The sequence below is a fragment of the Pristis pectinata genome, chromosome 6 (genome assembly GCF_009764475.1).
Source record: "Pristis pectinata isolate sPriPec2 chromosome 6, sPriPec2.1.pri, whole genome shotgun sequence".
In the NCBI taxonomy this organism is placed as follows: Eukaryota; Metazoa; Chordata; class Chondrichthyes; order Rhinopristiformes; family Pristidae; genus Pristis; species Pristis pectinata.
This window is the reverse complement of record NC_067410.1, coordinates 21,101,020-21,119,243: the sequence shown is the minus strand read 5'-3', so window position 1 is coordinate 21,119,243 and position 18,224 is coordinate 21,101,020. Positions and strand designations below refer to the sequence as shown.

Sequence of the window (18,224 nt, the reverse complement as noted above, 5' to 3'; positions counted from 1 at the left end):
TTTCCCTGTATTAAAGTTAGATAGCTTTTCAGAATTGCTGCAAAATAGAGTCATAGAGTTGTACAGCATAGAAACAGGCCCTTTGGCCCACCACGTCTATGCTGACCATCATGCCTATCTATACTAATCCCACTTTAGCCTGCATTAATTCCATATCCCTCTATGCCCTGCTCATTCAAGTACCTGTCAAAATGCCTCTTAAGAGTTGTTGCTGTTCCTACCTCAACCACTTCCTCTGGCAGCTCATTCCAGATACCAACTATACTTTGTGTGAAAAATTTACCACTCAGATCCCCTTTAAACCTTCTCCCTCTCACCTTAAACCTATGGCCTCTTGTTTTAAACACCACTATCATGAGAAACAGACACTGGCTATGCACCTTATCCATCCCTCTCATAATTTTATATACCTCTATCGTGTCACCTCTCAATCTCCTTCATTCCATGCTGGCCCTGAACTCTTCCCATCTCACTTTTGAAAGCCTCCCTCTTGCCAGACCTTTTTTGTGCAAACAGCTTCTCCCGATCAAATTTCGTGAGTTTCTGTCTGACATGATTGAAATTAGCCTTCCCCCAATTTAGGACTTAGACTTGAGGACCAGTCCTATTTTTTTCCATAACTATTTTGAAACTATTGGAATTATGGTCACTGGTCCTAAAGTGTCCCCAGTGATACAACAACCGCCTGTCCAGTCTCATTTCCAAAGAGGCCAAGTGTAGCCCCTTCACATATTACGTCAGAAAACTTTCCTGGATAAACTTAACAACTTCTGCCCCATCTAAGCCCTTAGCACTAAGGCAGTCCCAGTCAATATTACAGAAGTTAAAAATCACCTACTGTTACAACCTTAGTGTTCCATTTATCTGTGATTTCTCAAAATATTTGCTTCTCTAATTCCCACTGACTATTAGGGGACCTTTCATATAATCCTATCAAAGTGATCACCCCCTTCTTATTTCTAGGTGCTACCCATATGACTTCACTGGATGCTGCTCCGGGATATCCCTTCTAAATACTGCTGTGATGTTGTCCCTAATCAACTAGTGCAACTCTCTCCCCTCTCTAAATCTAATTGTTGTAGCGGTTGCTACCGCGGAATAAAACAAGACTGTACTCGGAGGATTGCCAAACAGAACTGGTTTATTTTCCCGCCTTGCGCGGGCCCTTTAAGGGAGAATGTTCCCGCCCAAAACACCGGCAATGATGTAAGTCCTACGTCATCAGGACTTTCCCGCGCACGGGTTCTCCCTGTCGCTTGGAAAGACGAGGCCCGCCGCCATCTTGGGCCTTGTCGCTCCGACGCCGCGCGACCCGACTGCCGAGCCGGTTCGCCCGACTAGACGGTGAGTCGCCAGACAACCCCCCCCAGAACCGGCGAGACAGTCCCCAAGGTCCGTGGGCTGTGCCAGCTGCCGCTTAGGGGGGCGGCCTCTGCGTCGCGGCGTGGCAACCTCGACAGGCTGTTGCAGATCCAAATGGGCCGGTTCGAGGCGGTCCGCCGTGAAAACCTGTTCCCTGCCTCCAGTGTCCAAAATAAAAGTGGATCCGTTATTCCGTATGACTCGGAACGGTCCCTCATATGGTCGTTGCAATGGCGCCCGAGGTGTGCCCCTGCGAACGAAAACAAACTTACAGTCCCGTAGTTCCTTGGGCTGGCAGGATGGGGCTTGACCATGCCATGAGGTGGGAATCGGGGCCAAGGCGCCAAGCTTCTTGCGCAGTCTTTGTAGGACTGCTGGGGGTTGTTCCCCTTGGTCCCGAAGGGCAGGTATGAAATCCCCGGGGACAACTAGGGGCGCCCCGTATACAAGCTCAGCTGACGAAGTGAGGAGGTCTTCTTTGGGGGCAGTGCGTATGCTGAGCAGGACCCAAGGCAGCTCGTCAACCCAGTTAGGACCCTTCAGGCGGGCCATCAAGGCCGATTTCAGATGGCGGTGAAAACGTTCCACCAACCCGTTTGATTGAGGATGGTAGGCCATGGTGGTGTGCAGCTGCGTCCCTAGCAGGTTCGCTAATGCAGCCCAGAGACTGGAAGTGAATTGGGTGCCTCTGTCTGAAGTGATGTGGGCCGGAACGCCAAAACGTGAGACCCCAAGTTGTGAGCAGCGCCCGGGCGCAGGAATCAGTTGTGATGTCAGTCAGGGGGGTTGCCTCAGGCCACCTCGTGAACCAGTCCACGATGGTAAGGAGGTACCGGGCTCCTCTTGAAACCGGCAGAGGGCCCACGAGGTCGACGTGTATGTGGTCGAACCTCCTACGGGTAGGCTTGAACTGCTGTGGTGGGACCTTAGTGTGTCGCTGGATTTTTGACGTCTGGCAGTGCGGACAAGTCCTGGCCCACTCACTGACCTGTTTGCGCAGGCCATGCCAGACAAACTTGCTGGCGACCAGTCGGACAGTTGATCTGATGGACGGGTGTGCCAACCCATGTACCGAGTCAAAAACGCATCTCCGCCAGGCTGCAGGGACTATAGGGCGGGGCTGACCAGTCGCAACGTCGCAAAGTAGGGTCCGCTGACCTGGACCAACCAAGAAATCTCGGAGCTGCAGACCCGAGACTGCGGTTCTGTAGCTGGGCAGTTCGTCGTCGGCTTGCTGTGCGTCAGCTAGGGCCGTGTAGTCGACACCCAAGGATAGGTTGTGGATGGTTGGTCTGGAAAGTGCATCAGCAACGACATTATCCTTTCCAGAGACATGTTGGATGTCAGTTGTGAACTCGGAAATGTAGGATAAATGTCTCTGCTGACGAGCTGACCAGGGATCGGAGACTTTGGAGAAGGCAAAGGACAGAGGCTTATGATCGGTGAAAGCGGTGAAAGGCCTGCCTTCTAGAAAGTATCAGAAATGCCGGACCGCCAGATACAGCGCTAGAAGTTCCCGATCAAAAGCGCTGTACTTCAGTTCGGGCGGTCTAAGGTGCTTGCTGAAAAATGCCAAGGGTTGCCAGCGGCCTTCGAGTAGCTGTTCCAGTACCCCACCCACCGCGGTGTTGGACGCGTCTACCGTGAGGACAGTCGGGACGTCAGTCCTGGGGTGTACCAGCATCGTGGCATCTGCCAGGGCGTCTTTGGCCTTAACGAAAGCAGCCGCAGCCTCGTCAGTCCAGGTGATGTCCTTGCCCTTACCAGCCAGCAGCGAGAACAGAGGGCGCATGATACGGGCTGCTGCAGGGATGAAACGATGGTAAAAGTTGACCATTCAAAGGAATTCCTGTAGGCCTTTGACTGTGTCGGGGTGGGCAAAATGGCAGATAGCATCCACCTTGGCGGGTAGGGGTGTTGCCCCATCGCTGGTGATTTTGTGGCCGAGGAAATCGATAGAGTCAAGTCCGAATTGGCACTTGGACGGGTTAATCGTGAGGCCGAAATCGCAGAGGCGGGAATACAGCTGGCGGAGGTGGGAAAGGTGTTCCTGGCGGTTACGGCTGGCGATCAGTATGTCGTCCAAGTAAATGAACACCAAGTCCAGGTCTCGGCCTACCGCGTCCATCAGCCGCTGGAAGGTCTGCGCGGCGTTCTTAAGGCCGAACGGCATCCGAAGGAATTCAAACAGGCCGAATGGGGTGATAATCGCAGTTTTGGGGACGTCATCCGGATGGACCGGGATTTGGTGGTATCCCCTAACGAGGTCCACTTTGGAAAAGATGCGGGCCCCGTGTAAGTTCGCTGCGAAGTCCTGGATGTGAGGGATGGGATAGCGGTCCAGGGTGGTGGCGTCATTCAGCCTGCAGTAGTCGCCGCAGGGCCTCCACCCTCCGGTGGCTTTGGGGACCATGTGCAGGGGGGAGGCCCAGGGGCTGTCTGACCTGCGAACAATCCCCAGCTCCTCCATGTGACGGAACTCTTCCTTTGCCAGGCGGAGCTTGTCTGGAGGTAATCGTCGTGCTCGGGCATGAAGGGGTGGCCCTGTGGTAATGATGTGGTATCGTACCCCGTGTGTGGGCCGAGAATTTGTAAACGAAGGTGCCAAAATCGATGGGAATTCGACTAGGAGCTTGGCGAAATCGTCGCCAGAAAAGGAAATGGAGTCCAGGCGCGGGGCTGGTGGGCTGATTTCTCCCAGGGGATAGGTCCGGAGAGTGCTAGAGTGGACTAACCGCTTCCTTCGCAGGTCGACTAACAGGTTGTGGGCCCGAAGGAAATCGGCTCCTAGGAGTGGTCGGGCGACGGTGGCAAGGGTAAAGGTCCAGGTAAAACGGCTGCCGCCAAAGTGTAATTGAAGCGTACGGGTGCCGAAAGACCCTATCGTTGTACCGTTGGCGGCATTGAGTAGAGGACCTGGTGGCCTGTCACGAGTGTCGCGGCCTGTCGGGGGCAAAATACTGACCTCCGCTCCAGTATCAACGAGGAAACGCTGTCCAGATTTCTTGTCCTGAACGAAGAGGAGGCTCTGTCGGCGGCCAGCCGCCGTAGCCATCAGCGGCGGCTGGCCCTGGCGTTTCCCTGAAACTTGCAGGGTGGGCGGCATCGACGGGCCTCCGCACCCCACCTCTGATGGTAGAAGCACAGCTGGTCACCCGTGTCGTCGTCTGCGTTCCTGGGGCGTGGCTGCTCGATTGCTGGGGCCAGGCGAGGCGGGCATTGGGCTCGCGGCCTGGTGATTTGACTGACGGACGAACCGCTCTCGCGCTTGGCCTTCCACAGGACATCTGCCCGGGCGGCCACCTCACGGGGGTTGCTGAAGTCGGCGTCAGCTAACAACAAGTGGATGTCATCGGGGAGCTGTTCGAGGAAGGCCTGTTCGAACATCAGGCATGGCTTGTGTCCCTCGGCCAATGCCAGCATCTCATTCATTAGGGCGGATGGGGATCTGTCCCCCAGGCCATCCAGATGAAGCAGGCGGGTGGCGCGCTCATGACGGGAGAGGCCGAAGGTCCAGATCAAAAGGTCTTTGAAAGCCGGGTACTTATCTTCCTCCGGAGGCGACTGGATGAAGTCTCCAACCTGGGCGGCTGTCTCCTGGTCCAGAGAGCTAACCACATGGTAGTACTTCGTGGAGTCGGAGGTGATCTGCCGAAGGTGGAATTGCGCTTCGGCCTGGTCAAACCAGACGCTGGGCCGAAGTGTCCAAAAGGTGGGCAGCTTGAGGGCCACTGTGTTGGCTGCTGCGCTGTCGTCCATTTCGCGGGTCCAAAAGCCGTTTGGACCGTCGGGGTCACCAATGTAGCGGTTGCTACCGCAGAATAAAACAAGACTCTACTCGGAGGATTGCCAAACAGAACTGGTTTATTTTCCCGCCTTGCGCGGGCCCTTTAAGGGAGAATGTTCCCGCCCAAAACACCGGCAATGACGTAAGTCCTACGTCATCAGGACTTTCCCGCGCGCGGGTTCTCCCCGTCGCTCGGAAAGACGAGGTCCGCCGCCATCTTGGGCCTCGTCGCTCCAACGCCACGCGACCCGACTGCCGAGCCGGTTCACCCGACTAGACGGTGAGTCGCCACATTGTCTTCTCCAATATTCTCCCTAATATATTAGCAAACCAATTATATGGTACTGTTTCAAGTGATTGAGACATCTCTAAATAATTTATAATTGATGTAGGCAATAAGAAAGCACAGTGGTAGACTTAGGGATACAACAATGTTGATATACAATCAACCAAAAGGTGATATGGTACTGAAAGAAGATTAAGAAAACTTGCACTTAATTGCCACTTTTTCCATTCTCTTCAAAACATCCCAAAACACTTTCTGCCAATGAAACACTCTTAAAGAGTAGTCACATTGTAATAAGGAAACATGACAGCCAATTTGTTTACAGCAAGGTCCCAAGACAGTAATATGATTATAACCAGATAATTTGCTTTACAATTATTCATCAATATTGGCCAAGACACTGAATATAACTCCCCCACTCTTCTTTGAAATAGTGTCAAAAGATCTTTTACTGCTTCAGTACTCCACTGGAGTGTCAGTCTAGATTTTCGTGCTTAAACCTCTAAATTGAGACCAAAACTCAGAGTGTTCAAGTCATAAGTGAGGCTGCTACCAGATGAGATCAAGTGCTGAGCGTGTATCTGATCAGATCTATGAATGAGGTCTTGTTATGGCCTGGGCAGAAACTTGAGAAACACATGAAATTTGGGCAATCAGTTGAGTAATAGTGTGACTGAAACACATGGTCTCTACTTGAAACAATACACAGTATCACCATATATTTTTAAAATTTAACATCATTTGAGGCCCATGGAATAAAGAAATCAGTTGCAACATGGAATAAATGGAACTAGGATAGTAAGCAGAGTTGTGCTAAGTGGCTGGAGGATGGAGATTAGAGGCATTATCCAAAGAACAATGAGGAGGTAAGTAATAAACTGCAGAATGACATAAATAGGTAGCAGTTTGGACAGACACAAAGCAGATGAAATTTAATACCTGCAAATGTAAAGTGATCCATTTTGGTGGAAAGAATAAGGAGAGACAATATAAGTAAGATGGTATGGTTGTAAAGAGCATGCAGGAACAGAGGGACGTGAATGTGTATGTCCATAATGTCCATAAGTGGTGGGATATATTAAGAGAGTGATTAGTTAAGCCTATGACTTCATTCATTGAAGCATACAATGCAAAAGCAGGAAGACTATAATGAACCTTTATACAACATTGATTTGGCATAATTTGTGTATTCTATCCTGTTCTAGTCATCAGACTTTAGGAGAGAGGTGAAGACCCTGGAAAGATCTTTTCTGATGTACTGGTGTGGTTCTGAGGGTGAGGGATTTCAGCTACAAGTACAGGCTGGAAAAGCTGAAGTTGTTCTCCTTAGAGCAAAGAAAATTTGACAGAGGCATTAAAGTTCATGATGTGTTTAAGATTAGGATTTAGAGATAAGTCATTCCCATTGGTGGCATGGGATCGGGGACACAGATGCAAAGCGACAGGCAAATGATTAGTGGGGTGGCAGGAAAAACCTTTTAAGTAAAGTGTAGTTATGATGAGGAACTCACTGCTTGTAAGGGTGATGAAAACACAGATAATCAAGGCTTTCAAATGGAAAATGGATAGAGACTTGAAGGAAAATAATTTGCAGGTCAACAGGAAAGGACAGGGTAATGGGACTGAATAGCTTTCTCGACATGAAGCCATTATAGTCTCGAAAAATTTTATAATTCCATCTAACTTTAATGAGAAAAAGGATTTTTAAAAGCTGCTGATTTGAAATAAAGCCTAGGATAGAAAAATATATGAATAGTGTTTTCAAGGAAAATGGATATCTTGTGAGAGAAACATTCTTTTGAGAGGCAGACAAACCTTCATATTGGAAAAAGAACATTTTTCAAAATCTCATCTAAGAATTTGATTTATAACCACAAAGGAAAGGATTCTGGTGAAAATTTAAGTATCAGTCGTGGTTGCGATCATCAGCCAATGTATTTATAACCAAAACAAAAAAAAGCATCAATGGCACTGAGTACTACAAGCCATCATACAACATTATATGAACAAGTTGCATAAGATGAATTAAAAAAATATCCACCGGGATATTTTTTGTTAAACCGTATGCCTCCAGGAACCTAGATATTTAAATTAAATACCAAAAGTTCCATTAATAAGAAGGTACTTTATCATATGAAATACATTTTGGAAAATTTTAATTCAGAGACATAAAGGATTCAAGTATCTGAGAAATCAGAACCAAGTGAGGAAAACTCCTACCTCTGCATGTTCTTCCATTAGGTGACATTGTATAGCCAACCTCAGGACAGGCACAATTATAACTGCCAGGTAGATTCAAGCAGCGGAATGTACAGACTGTGCCTCCAGTTTGGGCACACTCATCAATATCTGAAATAAAAATTTGTTTCAGCAAACACAATAAAATATTCAGAGGCATTCTTACCACTAGATGGCAATAGCCGAAAGTTCTTGATCCACATCAAATATATCTACAATTGTTTCACAAAATGGAATGATTTGATTAACAATAGTTTTTTTTATTAAGCTAATTTGTCTTGCTCTTGATACACCAAAAGTGATGTGCTTTTTTAAGATTTTGAATATTTAGCATAAATGGCAAACACATAACTAAAAGTTCACATTTTGCCACATTGATATGAAGGACTTCAGCTTTTTTAAAAATTATCTTTCATTAAAATGCTTATTTGAACAGTTTGTCTTTATCTCCGTTATCAAACTAATGTATCACAGATTAGAAATACATTTAGTGTTTGTTTTATTAATGAAATGCTATTAATGGTATTCAACAGAATGGGGACTGAACAATCAGATTAATTCCATGTACATTGATTAATCATATCAATATCTACTGTCGATCAGAAAATCAATGCTACTGATTTAATTTTCTGTTGGCTTATGATTTCTGTTCAATGGAATGGCACATTACAAACACTGATTATGGTATATTGTATACACTTTATATCATTGAACACCAGATAAATGCTTCAACATTGTAGTTCAATAAAATGGAGCTCACTTATACAGCAGTAGTAATACCAAAAATTTAATTTATCAAGAACATTAGCCAGCTATAGCACCATATTGATTACAATGGACCTGAAATCTCCAAGTCATAAAAAGCTAGTTTGCCTTCACCATGAATTTAGTTTATTACATAATTTTGAACCAAGGCCAACTGTGTTCCTTTCTCCAAGCAAGTTAGAAGCCAATTCCCATTCACTACTATACAACTTTATTAAAAATTAAGACTAATTGATGCTTCGTTTAGAGAAGGAGAATGTTGAATTTTGTGCTTCACAAGTAAATGATGTGGGGAATGGAGGATTTCTTCCCCTTTTTATAATCACTGGCTGCACAAGAATTTCCATCTCACTATTCAAGTTGATAGGAAGCAAAGTCTGGCTAACCTTGTGCTTTCCCAACAATATGCCTTCAACTAAAAATAAGTACTCTGTTTTGTGTTATCTGTTTTGCCTTGCCTGCTATGCATTCTCTACATTGATTATCTACAAAGCAATCTCAGCTGTTGAGGTACAAGTCATGGCCGAGTGAATGATGCCAGCAGCTTATTTTTATGGCAAATGGAAAGATAATTCTTTACCAATATGAAGTAGAGGAACATTGGTCTTCCACGTTGTTTCAACAATGGACGGAGTGCTATTGCCCTATGTAGCAACAGCACCTGCAATACTATATACAGTTTTAGTCTTTGCTGAGGAAAGTACAGTATATTCTTGCATTGGAGGTAATTCACTAGGTTGATTCCTGGGATGAATGGGTTGTCTTCTGAGGAAAGGTTATACAGGTTGCGCCCATAACATTTGGAGTTTAGAAGAATGGGGGGTTGATCCTTGTGATTGGACTGGACGTGGTATGTGTTGAAAGGAGATTTCCCCTTGTAGGGGTAATCTAGAATTTGGGAAGAGAGTTTCAGAATGTGGGGGGGGGGGGTGGTTGGGGGAGTCACCCTATTTTGAAGATAGGGAAGAATTTCTACTCTCAGAGGGTTGTGAATTTTGGAATTGGAGGGTTGAGAACTGAGGAGCTGGAGTCATTGCATATATTCAAGGCCAAGAATTTTGGTCTGTAAAGCAATCAAACATTATGGAGAACAGTCAAAAAAGTGGAGGTGAGACCAAGACCTCATCTCCATTTTTATATGGCCTAATCCTGCTTCTTATAATCATGTAGACACAGTGGTGCATTTAGTAAAGCTGCTGTCTCACAGCTCCAGCAACCTGGGTTCAATCCTGATTTCAGGTGCTGTCTGTGCGGAGTTTGCACATTCTCCCTGTGACTGCCTGGGTTTCCTCCAGGTGCTCTGGTTTCTTCCCACATCCCGAAGATGTGGGGGCTGGTAGGTTTATTGGCCATAATAAATGCCTTTAGTGTGCAGGTGCATGGTAGAATCTGGGAGGAATTGATAGGAATGTATGGAGACCAAAATGGGATTAGTGTAGGATTAGTGTAAATGAGTGTTTGATGATCAGCATGGACTCTGTGGGCCAAAGAGTCTGTTTCCATGTTGTATGACTCCATGGCACATTTGGAACTAGTATGTGCCGAGCCCATTGGTCATGATAAAGGACTGAAGTATTATTCTTGGGATTTGTGGGAGTAATCTTGATGTTGGGGTAATCTTTACAAGTGACAAATGTTTGCTGACAATCATGGTTTGATGTAGAAACGATTGTTAGGTCAAACTCTTGAACGAAATTACAATGACAATCATTGTGAAGGTGATAAAGGCGATCTCAGATTCATTAGGATATAGAGTATAGTTCTCACTGCAAGTTAACAACAATCAGCAATTTGTGGCTGAAGTGCTTAAATAGTTATAGAACATAGAACATTACAGCACAGTACAGGCCATTTGGCCCACAATATTGTGCCGATATTTTATCCTGCTCTAAGATCTATCTAACCCTTCCCTCCCACATAGCTCCCCATTTCTCCCAGTTAGCTCCCCAGTTATGATGGAATATGATGAAGAATATCAAACAACAACAGCCTTATGAGTGGCACAGGAATAAAAGACCAAAAGTCAGAAATGGAGCAGTCTGCAGACAGTGGTGGGCCTGACTCCAACTCAGTCATGAATATGGATATAAGTTGTACATGAAATCACCAAGACTGCATCACAGCACCAGCTTTCTGTCAGCCAGTGTGCAATCTTGGGTGAAGATAAGGTTGTTGGTCAAGCTTCAGGGAAGGCTGTAAAAGCAATTAAGCTGATGGTGAAGTTCAAACCTGAAAACATTGTTGTGAGAAAAGATGGAGGAAAACTCACTATAAAGACACAAGAGATTCTGCAGATACTGGAATCTGGAGCAACACACATAAAATGCTGGAGGAACTCAGCAGGTCAGGCAGCATCGATGGAGGGAAATAAACAGTCGATGTTTCAGGCCGAGACCCTTCATCAGGACTGGAAAGGAAACCTCACTATACAGTCACTAGCCATTTGTAGTCTACTCATAAAGTTGCTGAAGGAATAAATGGATAATCAGATTGAATTCAAGTAGGGAAAAAAAGCCTGACAGCTGGAAGAAGAGCAACAAGGATCAAGTAACAATCATGAACAAAAACACAGGCAGTTCATCAGGACCACTCTCACGTAGAGGAAGGACCATGGCAATCACAAAAGTTTCCTCATTGTTTAGAGGATGTTCACTAAATTGTTGGTGTCTTGAGACTGCTCTGCGTACATTGAAGCTACAAAACAATTAGTCATTTTATATGAAGTGCCTATTCAGCCCATCCGTTTCAATACTGTATCATTCTATCAATTAAAACTTTCATTGACACATAAAGAGAGAGGTGAAAGAAAGCCTTCTAACACATTGGGTCCAAAGTATTTCTGCTCCTCTATCATCTAAATTAGTTCAATGCTCTTCTGAGGAAAGTGAGAAAGAATCTCAGCCAACAACCACTTGCACATTAATTTTGGGATAAAGTGATGCTCATACATGTCTCCACAGAAAAACCCAAATATAAATTTTAATTAAGATTGTCATCCAAACTATCTCTCTTGTTTGAAACTAAGTGCCTTAGTAACATAGCTGCACTTAACCAACTACCTGAGCAGTTCAGTGAAGATTTTGTAACTGTTTTAGAGAATTACTTAGATGTAGAATTTTGGTAGAATGTGCACGTTACAGGCAAGATCAGCATATATTACTCAGTTGTTGTTGAACTGACTAGCTTGTTCAGCTATTTCAGGGGCCAGTTCAGTTTTAGTCACACTGGCATGGGATTGGAGGTGCATTTTGGCAAGAGAGGGTCAGAATGGCAGATTTCCTTTCTGAAGTAGAATTAATGACCCAGAAGTATTAATATGACAATACATCAATTTCACAATGACCATTACTTATTCTAGCTTTTTATTCTAAATTAATTTAATTAATAAATGGAATTTAAATTTCCCAGCCGATGTGGTGGGATTTGAATTTCTGTCTCTAAGTCATTAATTCAGATCTCTGCATATTTGTCCATGAACATGCAACTAAACCACTGCACCCAAAACAACACACTAGAGACTTATATTGATTACTATATAGAATATTGCAGAACAGAATGGAAATGACCATTGATGCAAGAACAAACTATTTTCTTAATCTTGTTCTTACCCACACAAGAATGGCCATCGTGTTCGCTGAGTTGGTATCCTTGTCTGCAATAGCACTGGTAGGAGCCATAGATATTGGCACATTCCTGACCACAGACTTTGCTCTCACATTCATTTATATCTACAAAGAAATAAATGCAGATAGATAAAATCACCCAATCCGCTTCATTACTTCTGTGTTATATGATTTCGCTCACTATTTCAAAACCATTCTAGATTTAGATTTGAATCCTATCTTCTTTTACCACACCAGGATAGATCATTAATATCTTATGAAAGTTGTGGAATCAAATTTCATTAAATAAAAAAAATCACTTTTAGAGTTCTGAGTAACATATTTTAGAATGACTGTTAAGGCTTTCATAAATAAATCTAACTTTAGCATCAGAACAATAAAACATGCATGCCTGAGTTTCAGCAAAGAAAAGGACCTAACAGCTCTGATGGCCCTTATGGTTGACATGAATAGTCAAGGCTCACATCTGAATATTTAACACATGAGCAAATCACCAGAGTGACTGGCAAGTGTGGAACAGTAACCCCAGCAAATAGTCAGTGACTTCACAAGGAGAATCTTTGGAAATGAGAAGGGAATGAGAATTTTGGGATAAATCTCCCGCTGTGAAATCCAACACAAATAAAAGTATTATAAATCTTCTCACACAGAGGAAAGTTGTTTGTTTATGTAGAATTTCTGCTTTCAAGGGTCAGCCCCAGGAGGATGTTTTCGGTCTTCCACTTACTGGTTTTGCTAACTGACCTCCCTCCCCCAAAATTTGCACTTACCTATCTTGGACCATCTTGGTGGTGAAGGTAAGGGCACAAATAGTTGGAAGTGAAAGAATGAAGGTGAACCACTGAAGGAATGAGAGGGTCATGCCTAGATTATCAGAGACGCTGTAATGAGGAGGAAGGTGGCCCATTACAGATGAAGAAGCTGGTTCAAATACGAGAAGGCCTTATGCTTTACATTTGGATGTGTGGCTAAGTAGCTGGTGAAGAGGAGAGGGCTTCAGATCATTGGGATCTCTTCCGAGGAAGGTAAGACCTGTACAAGGACGGGTTATACCTAAACCGGAGGGGCACCAATATCCTTGCAGAGGGAGGTTTGCTACTGCTACTCAGAAGGAGTTAAACTGGCTTGGCAGGGGGGGTGGGAACCAGAACAGTAGGTCAGCAAGTGGAGGGGTTGAGAGGAAGGTCAAGGAGGTCTGAAAGGAAGAAAAGGTAGGGCCAGGTGAATGAACACAGTGGGGCTGATGGGCTGAAGTGTACTTATTTCAATGCAAGGAGTATTACGAGTAAGGCAGGTGAACTTAGAGCCTGGATTAGTACATGCAACTACGATGTTGGAGCTCAACGTCCTGGGGTTCAGCTGTTTCTGAGGCAATAGAGAGGGGTGTAAAAGAGGTGGGGGGGAGGGTTGCACTATTGATCAGGGAGAATATCACAGCTGCACGCAGATGCTGGAGGGCTCATCTAGTAAGCCCAACTGGGTAGAGCTCAGTAATAAGAAAGGAGCAATCAGTATGATGGGGTTATACCATAGGCCTCCCAATAGCCAGTGGAAGATGAAGGAACAGATGTGTAGGTAGGTAATGGAAAGATTTGGAAACAACAGGGTTGTGGTGGTGAGTGACTTCAATTCCCCAATATTAACTGGGACTCCCTTAGTGCCAGAGGCTTAGATGGGGCAGAATTTGTTAAGTGCATCCAGGAGGATTTCTTGACGCAGGTTATAGACATTCCAAGCAGGGAAGGGGCAATACAAAGCCTTGTACTGGGAAATGACCCTGGCCAGGTGGTCAAAGTTTCGTTAGGAGAACATTTTGGGAACAGTGATCAAAGCTCGGTAAGTTTTCAGATAGTAATGGATAAAGATAAGAATGGACCTCGGGGAAAAGTGCTAAATGGGGGAAAGGCAAATTACAACAGTATTAGGCAGGAACTGGGGAGAGTAGATTGGGAATAGTTGCTATTGGGTAAGTCCACATCTGACATTGAGGGAGTCGCGTAAAAACCAGCTGGACAGAATTCAGGACCAATTTATTTCCGTGAGGAAGAAAAACAAAGATGGCAAGGTTTGGGAACCTTGGATGATGAGAGATATTGCAAATTTAGTCAAAAAGGAAAAGGAAGCATAGGTTCAGGAAGCTGAAATCAAACAGGACCCTTGAGAAATATAAGGGAAGCAGGAAAGAAATTAAACAGGGAATCAGGAGAGCTAAAAGAGGCCATGAAATGTTCTTGGCAGTAGGATTAAGAAAAATCCCAAGGCATATTATACATACATTACAAAAAGAGGACAACTAGGGAAGGGTTAGGACTACTCAAGGACAAAGGAGGGAAATTATACCCGGAACCAGGCGAAGTGGGCAAGGTACTAAATGAGTGTTTTACATAGATATTCACCAAGGAGAAGGGCATGGAGGACAGTAAGATCAGAGAGGGGTATGCTGATATTCTTGGCATGTTGATATCAAGAAGGAGGTGGTGTTCGGTCTCTTGAAGAACAATAAGGTGGATAAGTCCCCACATATAGGATCTATCCCAGGTTATTGAGAGAGACAAGAGAGAAAATTGCTGGGGCCTTGATAGAGAAGTGAATAATTTGATTGTGTTTTTTCAGGAGGTGACAAAGATTATTGATGAGGATAGGGCAGTGGATGTTGTATATATGGACTTTAGTAAAGCATTCAACAAGGTCCCTCATGGTAGGCTGATACAAAAGGTTAAGAACATGGAATCTACGGTGACCTGGATTCAAAACTGGCTTGGCCATAGAAGACAGAAAGTAACAGTGGAGCTGTCATTCTGACTGGGGGTCTGTGACCAGTGGTGTTCCACAGAGATAAGCTCTGGGGTTTATATATAGATGATTTGGACAAAGGTGAAGGTGGGCTGATCAGTAAGTTTTCAGATGACACAACAATTAGTGAAGTTGTGGATAGTGAGGAAGGTTGTCAAAGGATACAGAAGGATATAGACCAGTTGGAGAAATGGGTGGAGAAATGGCAGATGGAGTTTAATCTGGACAAGTGTGAGGTGTTGCACTTTGGTTGGGAGATCAAATGTAAGCAAAAAGAATATAATAAATGGCAGGACACTTAGGAGCCTTGACGTACAGAGGGATTTTGGGGTGCAAGTCCATAGCTCCCTTTAAGTCACCACACATGTAGATAGGGTGGTAAAGAAGGCCTTCATCACTCAGGGTGCTGAGTATAACAGTCTGGAAGTCATGTTGCAGCTGTATAAAACTTTGGCTGGACCACATTTGGAGTGTTGTGTACAGTTCTGGTCACAGCATTACAAGAAGGTTGTGGAGACTTTGGAGAGGGTGTAGAAGAGGTTCACTGAGATGTTGCCTGGATAAGAGAGCATTAGCAATAAGGAGAGGTTGGACAAACTTGGATTATTTTCTGTGGAGTGTCAGAGGTGAGGGGTGACCAGATAGGAGTACATACAATTATGAGAGGCAAAGATATGGTAGCAAAGCAGCATCTTTTTCACTGGGTGGAAATATCAAAAACTAGAGGGCATAGCTTTAAGTTAAGAGGAGGAAAGACTTATAGAAGACTTACAAGGCAAGTTTTCTTTACACGGAGAGTGGTAATTGCCCAGAATGCACTGCCAGGTAAAGCGGTGGAAGCAGAGACGATAGCAATGTTTAAGAGGCATTTAGACAGGCACATGAACAGACAAGGGATGGAGATATGTAGACCATATGCAGGCAGATAGGATTTGTTTAAATTGGCATCATGCAGTGCACAGACATCATGGGCTGAAGGGCCTGTTCCTGTGCTGTATTGTTCTATTTCCTATGTTCTTAGATTTTGTGTCTGATTTGAGGATGTGAAGCAAATGTTCAAGAGAACAGATAAGAAGACAAGTATGGAGTTGTTTCTGCATTGCAGAATTAAAATGGAGTAGAAATTAAACTTAGTGAGAAGTAGTGAAGCAGAAGTGGAGTAGTATGTTGAGAGCTGATAGTTGGAGATAAATTGGATGCAATATGCTTATCACTTCATAACTTAAGGCTGAAGAAATATCAGGAATGTTTGGCTGCGATACTAAAAGGGCTCTGCCTTGGAAGGTTGGAGTGAGATAAAAAGTTCACCAAATATGTCAATGTCATCACAGGGAGCTGGCTAGAAGAAATGGAGGGCAAAGTTAGAAAGGGTGCTGAGGATAGAGCACTGAAGTAATTATTTCATGGTCTGAAAGTGACATGCAAAATAACGATCACCAATCATTGCCTAATTTCCACTTTGCCAATGACAATGGCCAAGAGGATCTGAAGTTTCTTGAGTGGACATAATTATTATATTGATGTGGAAAAACTTTGTTTGGAACCACAAAAATGAACCCTCATGCTATGTCATCAAACCATCAGTAAAAATAAATTAAAGAAGAGATAGGAAGGGATGACTCAAGTTCCTTAAACGCTGCTGCAGATGTTTCATATAGAGTTGAGAAACCCCTAAGCATCTATTAATTGGTGTGATCATTAGGGACTTCCTAACCGGGAAGAGATAGGCTTCCATGTGTACTTGGAAATTGAATTGTTGATGAAAGATTATATAATACTATTAAGCAATGGGGTATTAAAAGTACATCTTCTGTAGGATGCAATTTTATTAATGACAATTTTAAACTGTGTTTTTCATACTGTACATTAAATATATTTGTCAATTATATTTTAAAACGGTATGTTTACATGCTCAAGCTAACTTATGTTTTATAGTTGTTGCTAATATCATGCACCGACATTGTGATTAAAATACCTTCACAGTTCTTGCCATCAAGAGCTAGTTTGAATCCAGTGCTGCAGGTGCAGTAATAAGACCCTGGGGTATTCTCACAAGTATGTGCACAGAGTCGACCAGGATAGCGCCAACATTCATTAACATCTGCCAGAAGCAAGCAAGATTCAATGACAGAGAAAAAAATGAGATACTGTAAAAGCAGAAATTAACCAATCCAGTCCAATAAAGATGTCTTTCATTATTCATTTCTAGCCCCAGCATCGAATTCTCCAGGAAACTTGAATCCATCTGGATTCAGCAAAGTTGGCGACATTAAGATTAAATGTCTATGCCCTTTAAGGTACATTAAGCATTTTAGCTGTTACACAGATGGTAATAAAAAAGAAATCAGAGACAGGGGGAACAGACAAACACTCATTTGGTAAGAACATGTTACATTGCCATCAATAATGTATTATTTATCTTCTCCTGTGCCTTGCATTAAACCTGTTTTTGAATTCAACCCAAAAATAAGGGTGCCACTGTTCTCATTTGTGAAAATAATTACAAGCAGAAAAGTAATTTGTGAGCAAATATCAAGTACAAATGACTGCAATTGTTCATGTACAACCAAAAATAAGAAAACAGCAGTTTGTTAACCTTTGTGTGGTATTGATCATCTCTTCTACAAAGTCCACATCAAGACAACAATCACTAAAACTATGTTGTTCAAAACATATTTCACATTAAAGTCACGTCTCATAGGTAAAAAAAAATGTATTTCAATAGAAAGAGCAACCATTTAACAATTCACAAGAATAATTTCACTTCTAATAGTTACCATGCTATGTAAATAGGGCAAGGTGTAAATTCACACGAATTGTACAGTTCGATGATGTATGTGGTTATATATCTAACAGGATCTAATGGTTTGAAACACAAGTGACAGATTGGCTCCATGCTTTGGGTGAATCACACTGAATAGAATATGGAGAACTTTATACTGGAGTTACACATTATATAAAAAAATAATTGAAGGTTAAAGGATCAAGGGCTGAGAGTATATCACTACTGGAAAACAAATAAAACTGCAGATGCTGGAATCTGAAACAAAAACTGAAATGCTGGAAGAACTCAGCCAGTCAAGCAGCATCTGTGGAAAAAGAAACCAGTTAATGTTTTGGGTCAGAGACCCTTCCACAGAAGTGACGGAAGGAGTGGAGGATTTACAGTTTTCAAAGCAGAGCTGGGGGAGGAATGAGGTGTTAGACAAAAGGAAATAGGTTAAGGCCAATCAGGTGATAACAAATATGAGTACTGACCTTGGGCAAGGCATTTATAAGAAAGGGATATGTGTGTGATAATGGGAAACAATGGGAGAACAGTTTACCTGAAGCCTTAAAATTCAATGTTCATTCCAGAAGGTTGTTAAGT

At 43.7% G+C, this 18,224-nt stretch overlaps 1 protein-coding gene across 8 annotated transcripts in view; it reads right to left on the bottom strand.

The window, feature by feature from the left end:
• fbln2 (fibulin 2) overlaps positions 1–18,224 on the bottom strand; it is a 176,018-nt gene that overhangs the window by 9,690 nt on the left and 148,104 nt on the right. For all 8 annotated transcript variants that reach the window (XM_052018568.1, XM_052018567.1, XM_052018569.1 and 5 more), the window contains 3 exons: positions 16,830–16,955; positions 12,047–12,166; positions 7,656–7,784 (listed from right to left, as the gene is read on the bottom strand). In XM_052018568.1, coding sequence (XP_051874528.1) covers positions 7,656–7,784; positions 12,047–12,166; positions 16,830–16,955 — 375 coding nt within the window. The remainder of the gene's footprint in view (positions 1–7,655; positions 7,785–12,046; positions 12,167–16,829; positions 16,956–18,224) is intronic.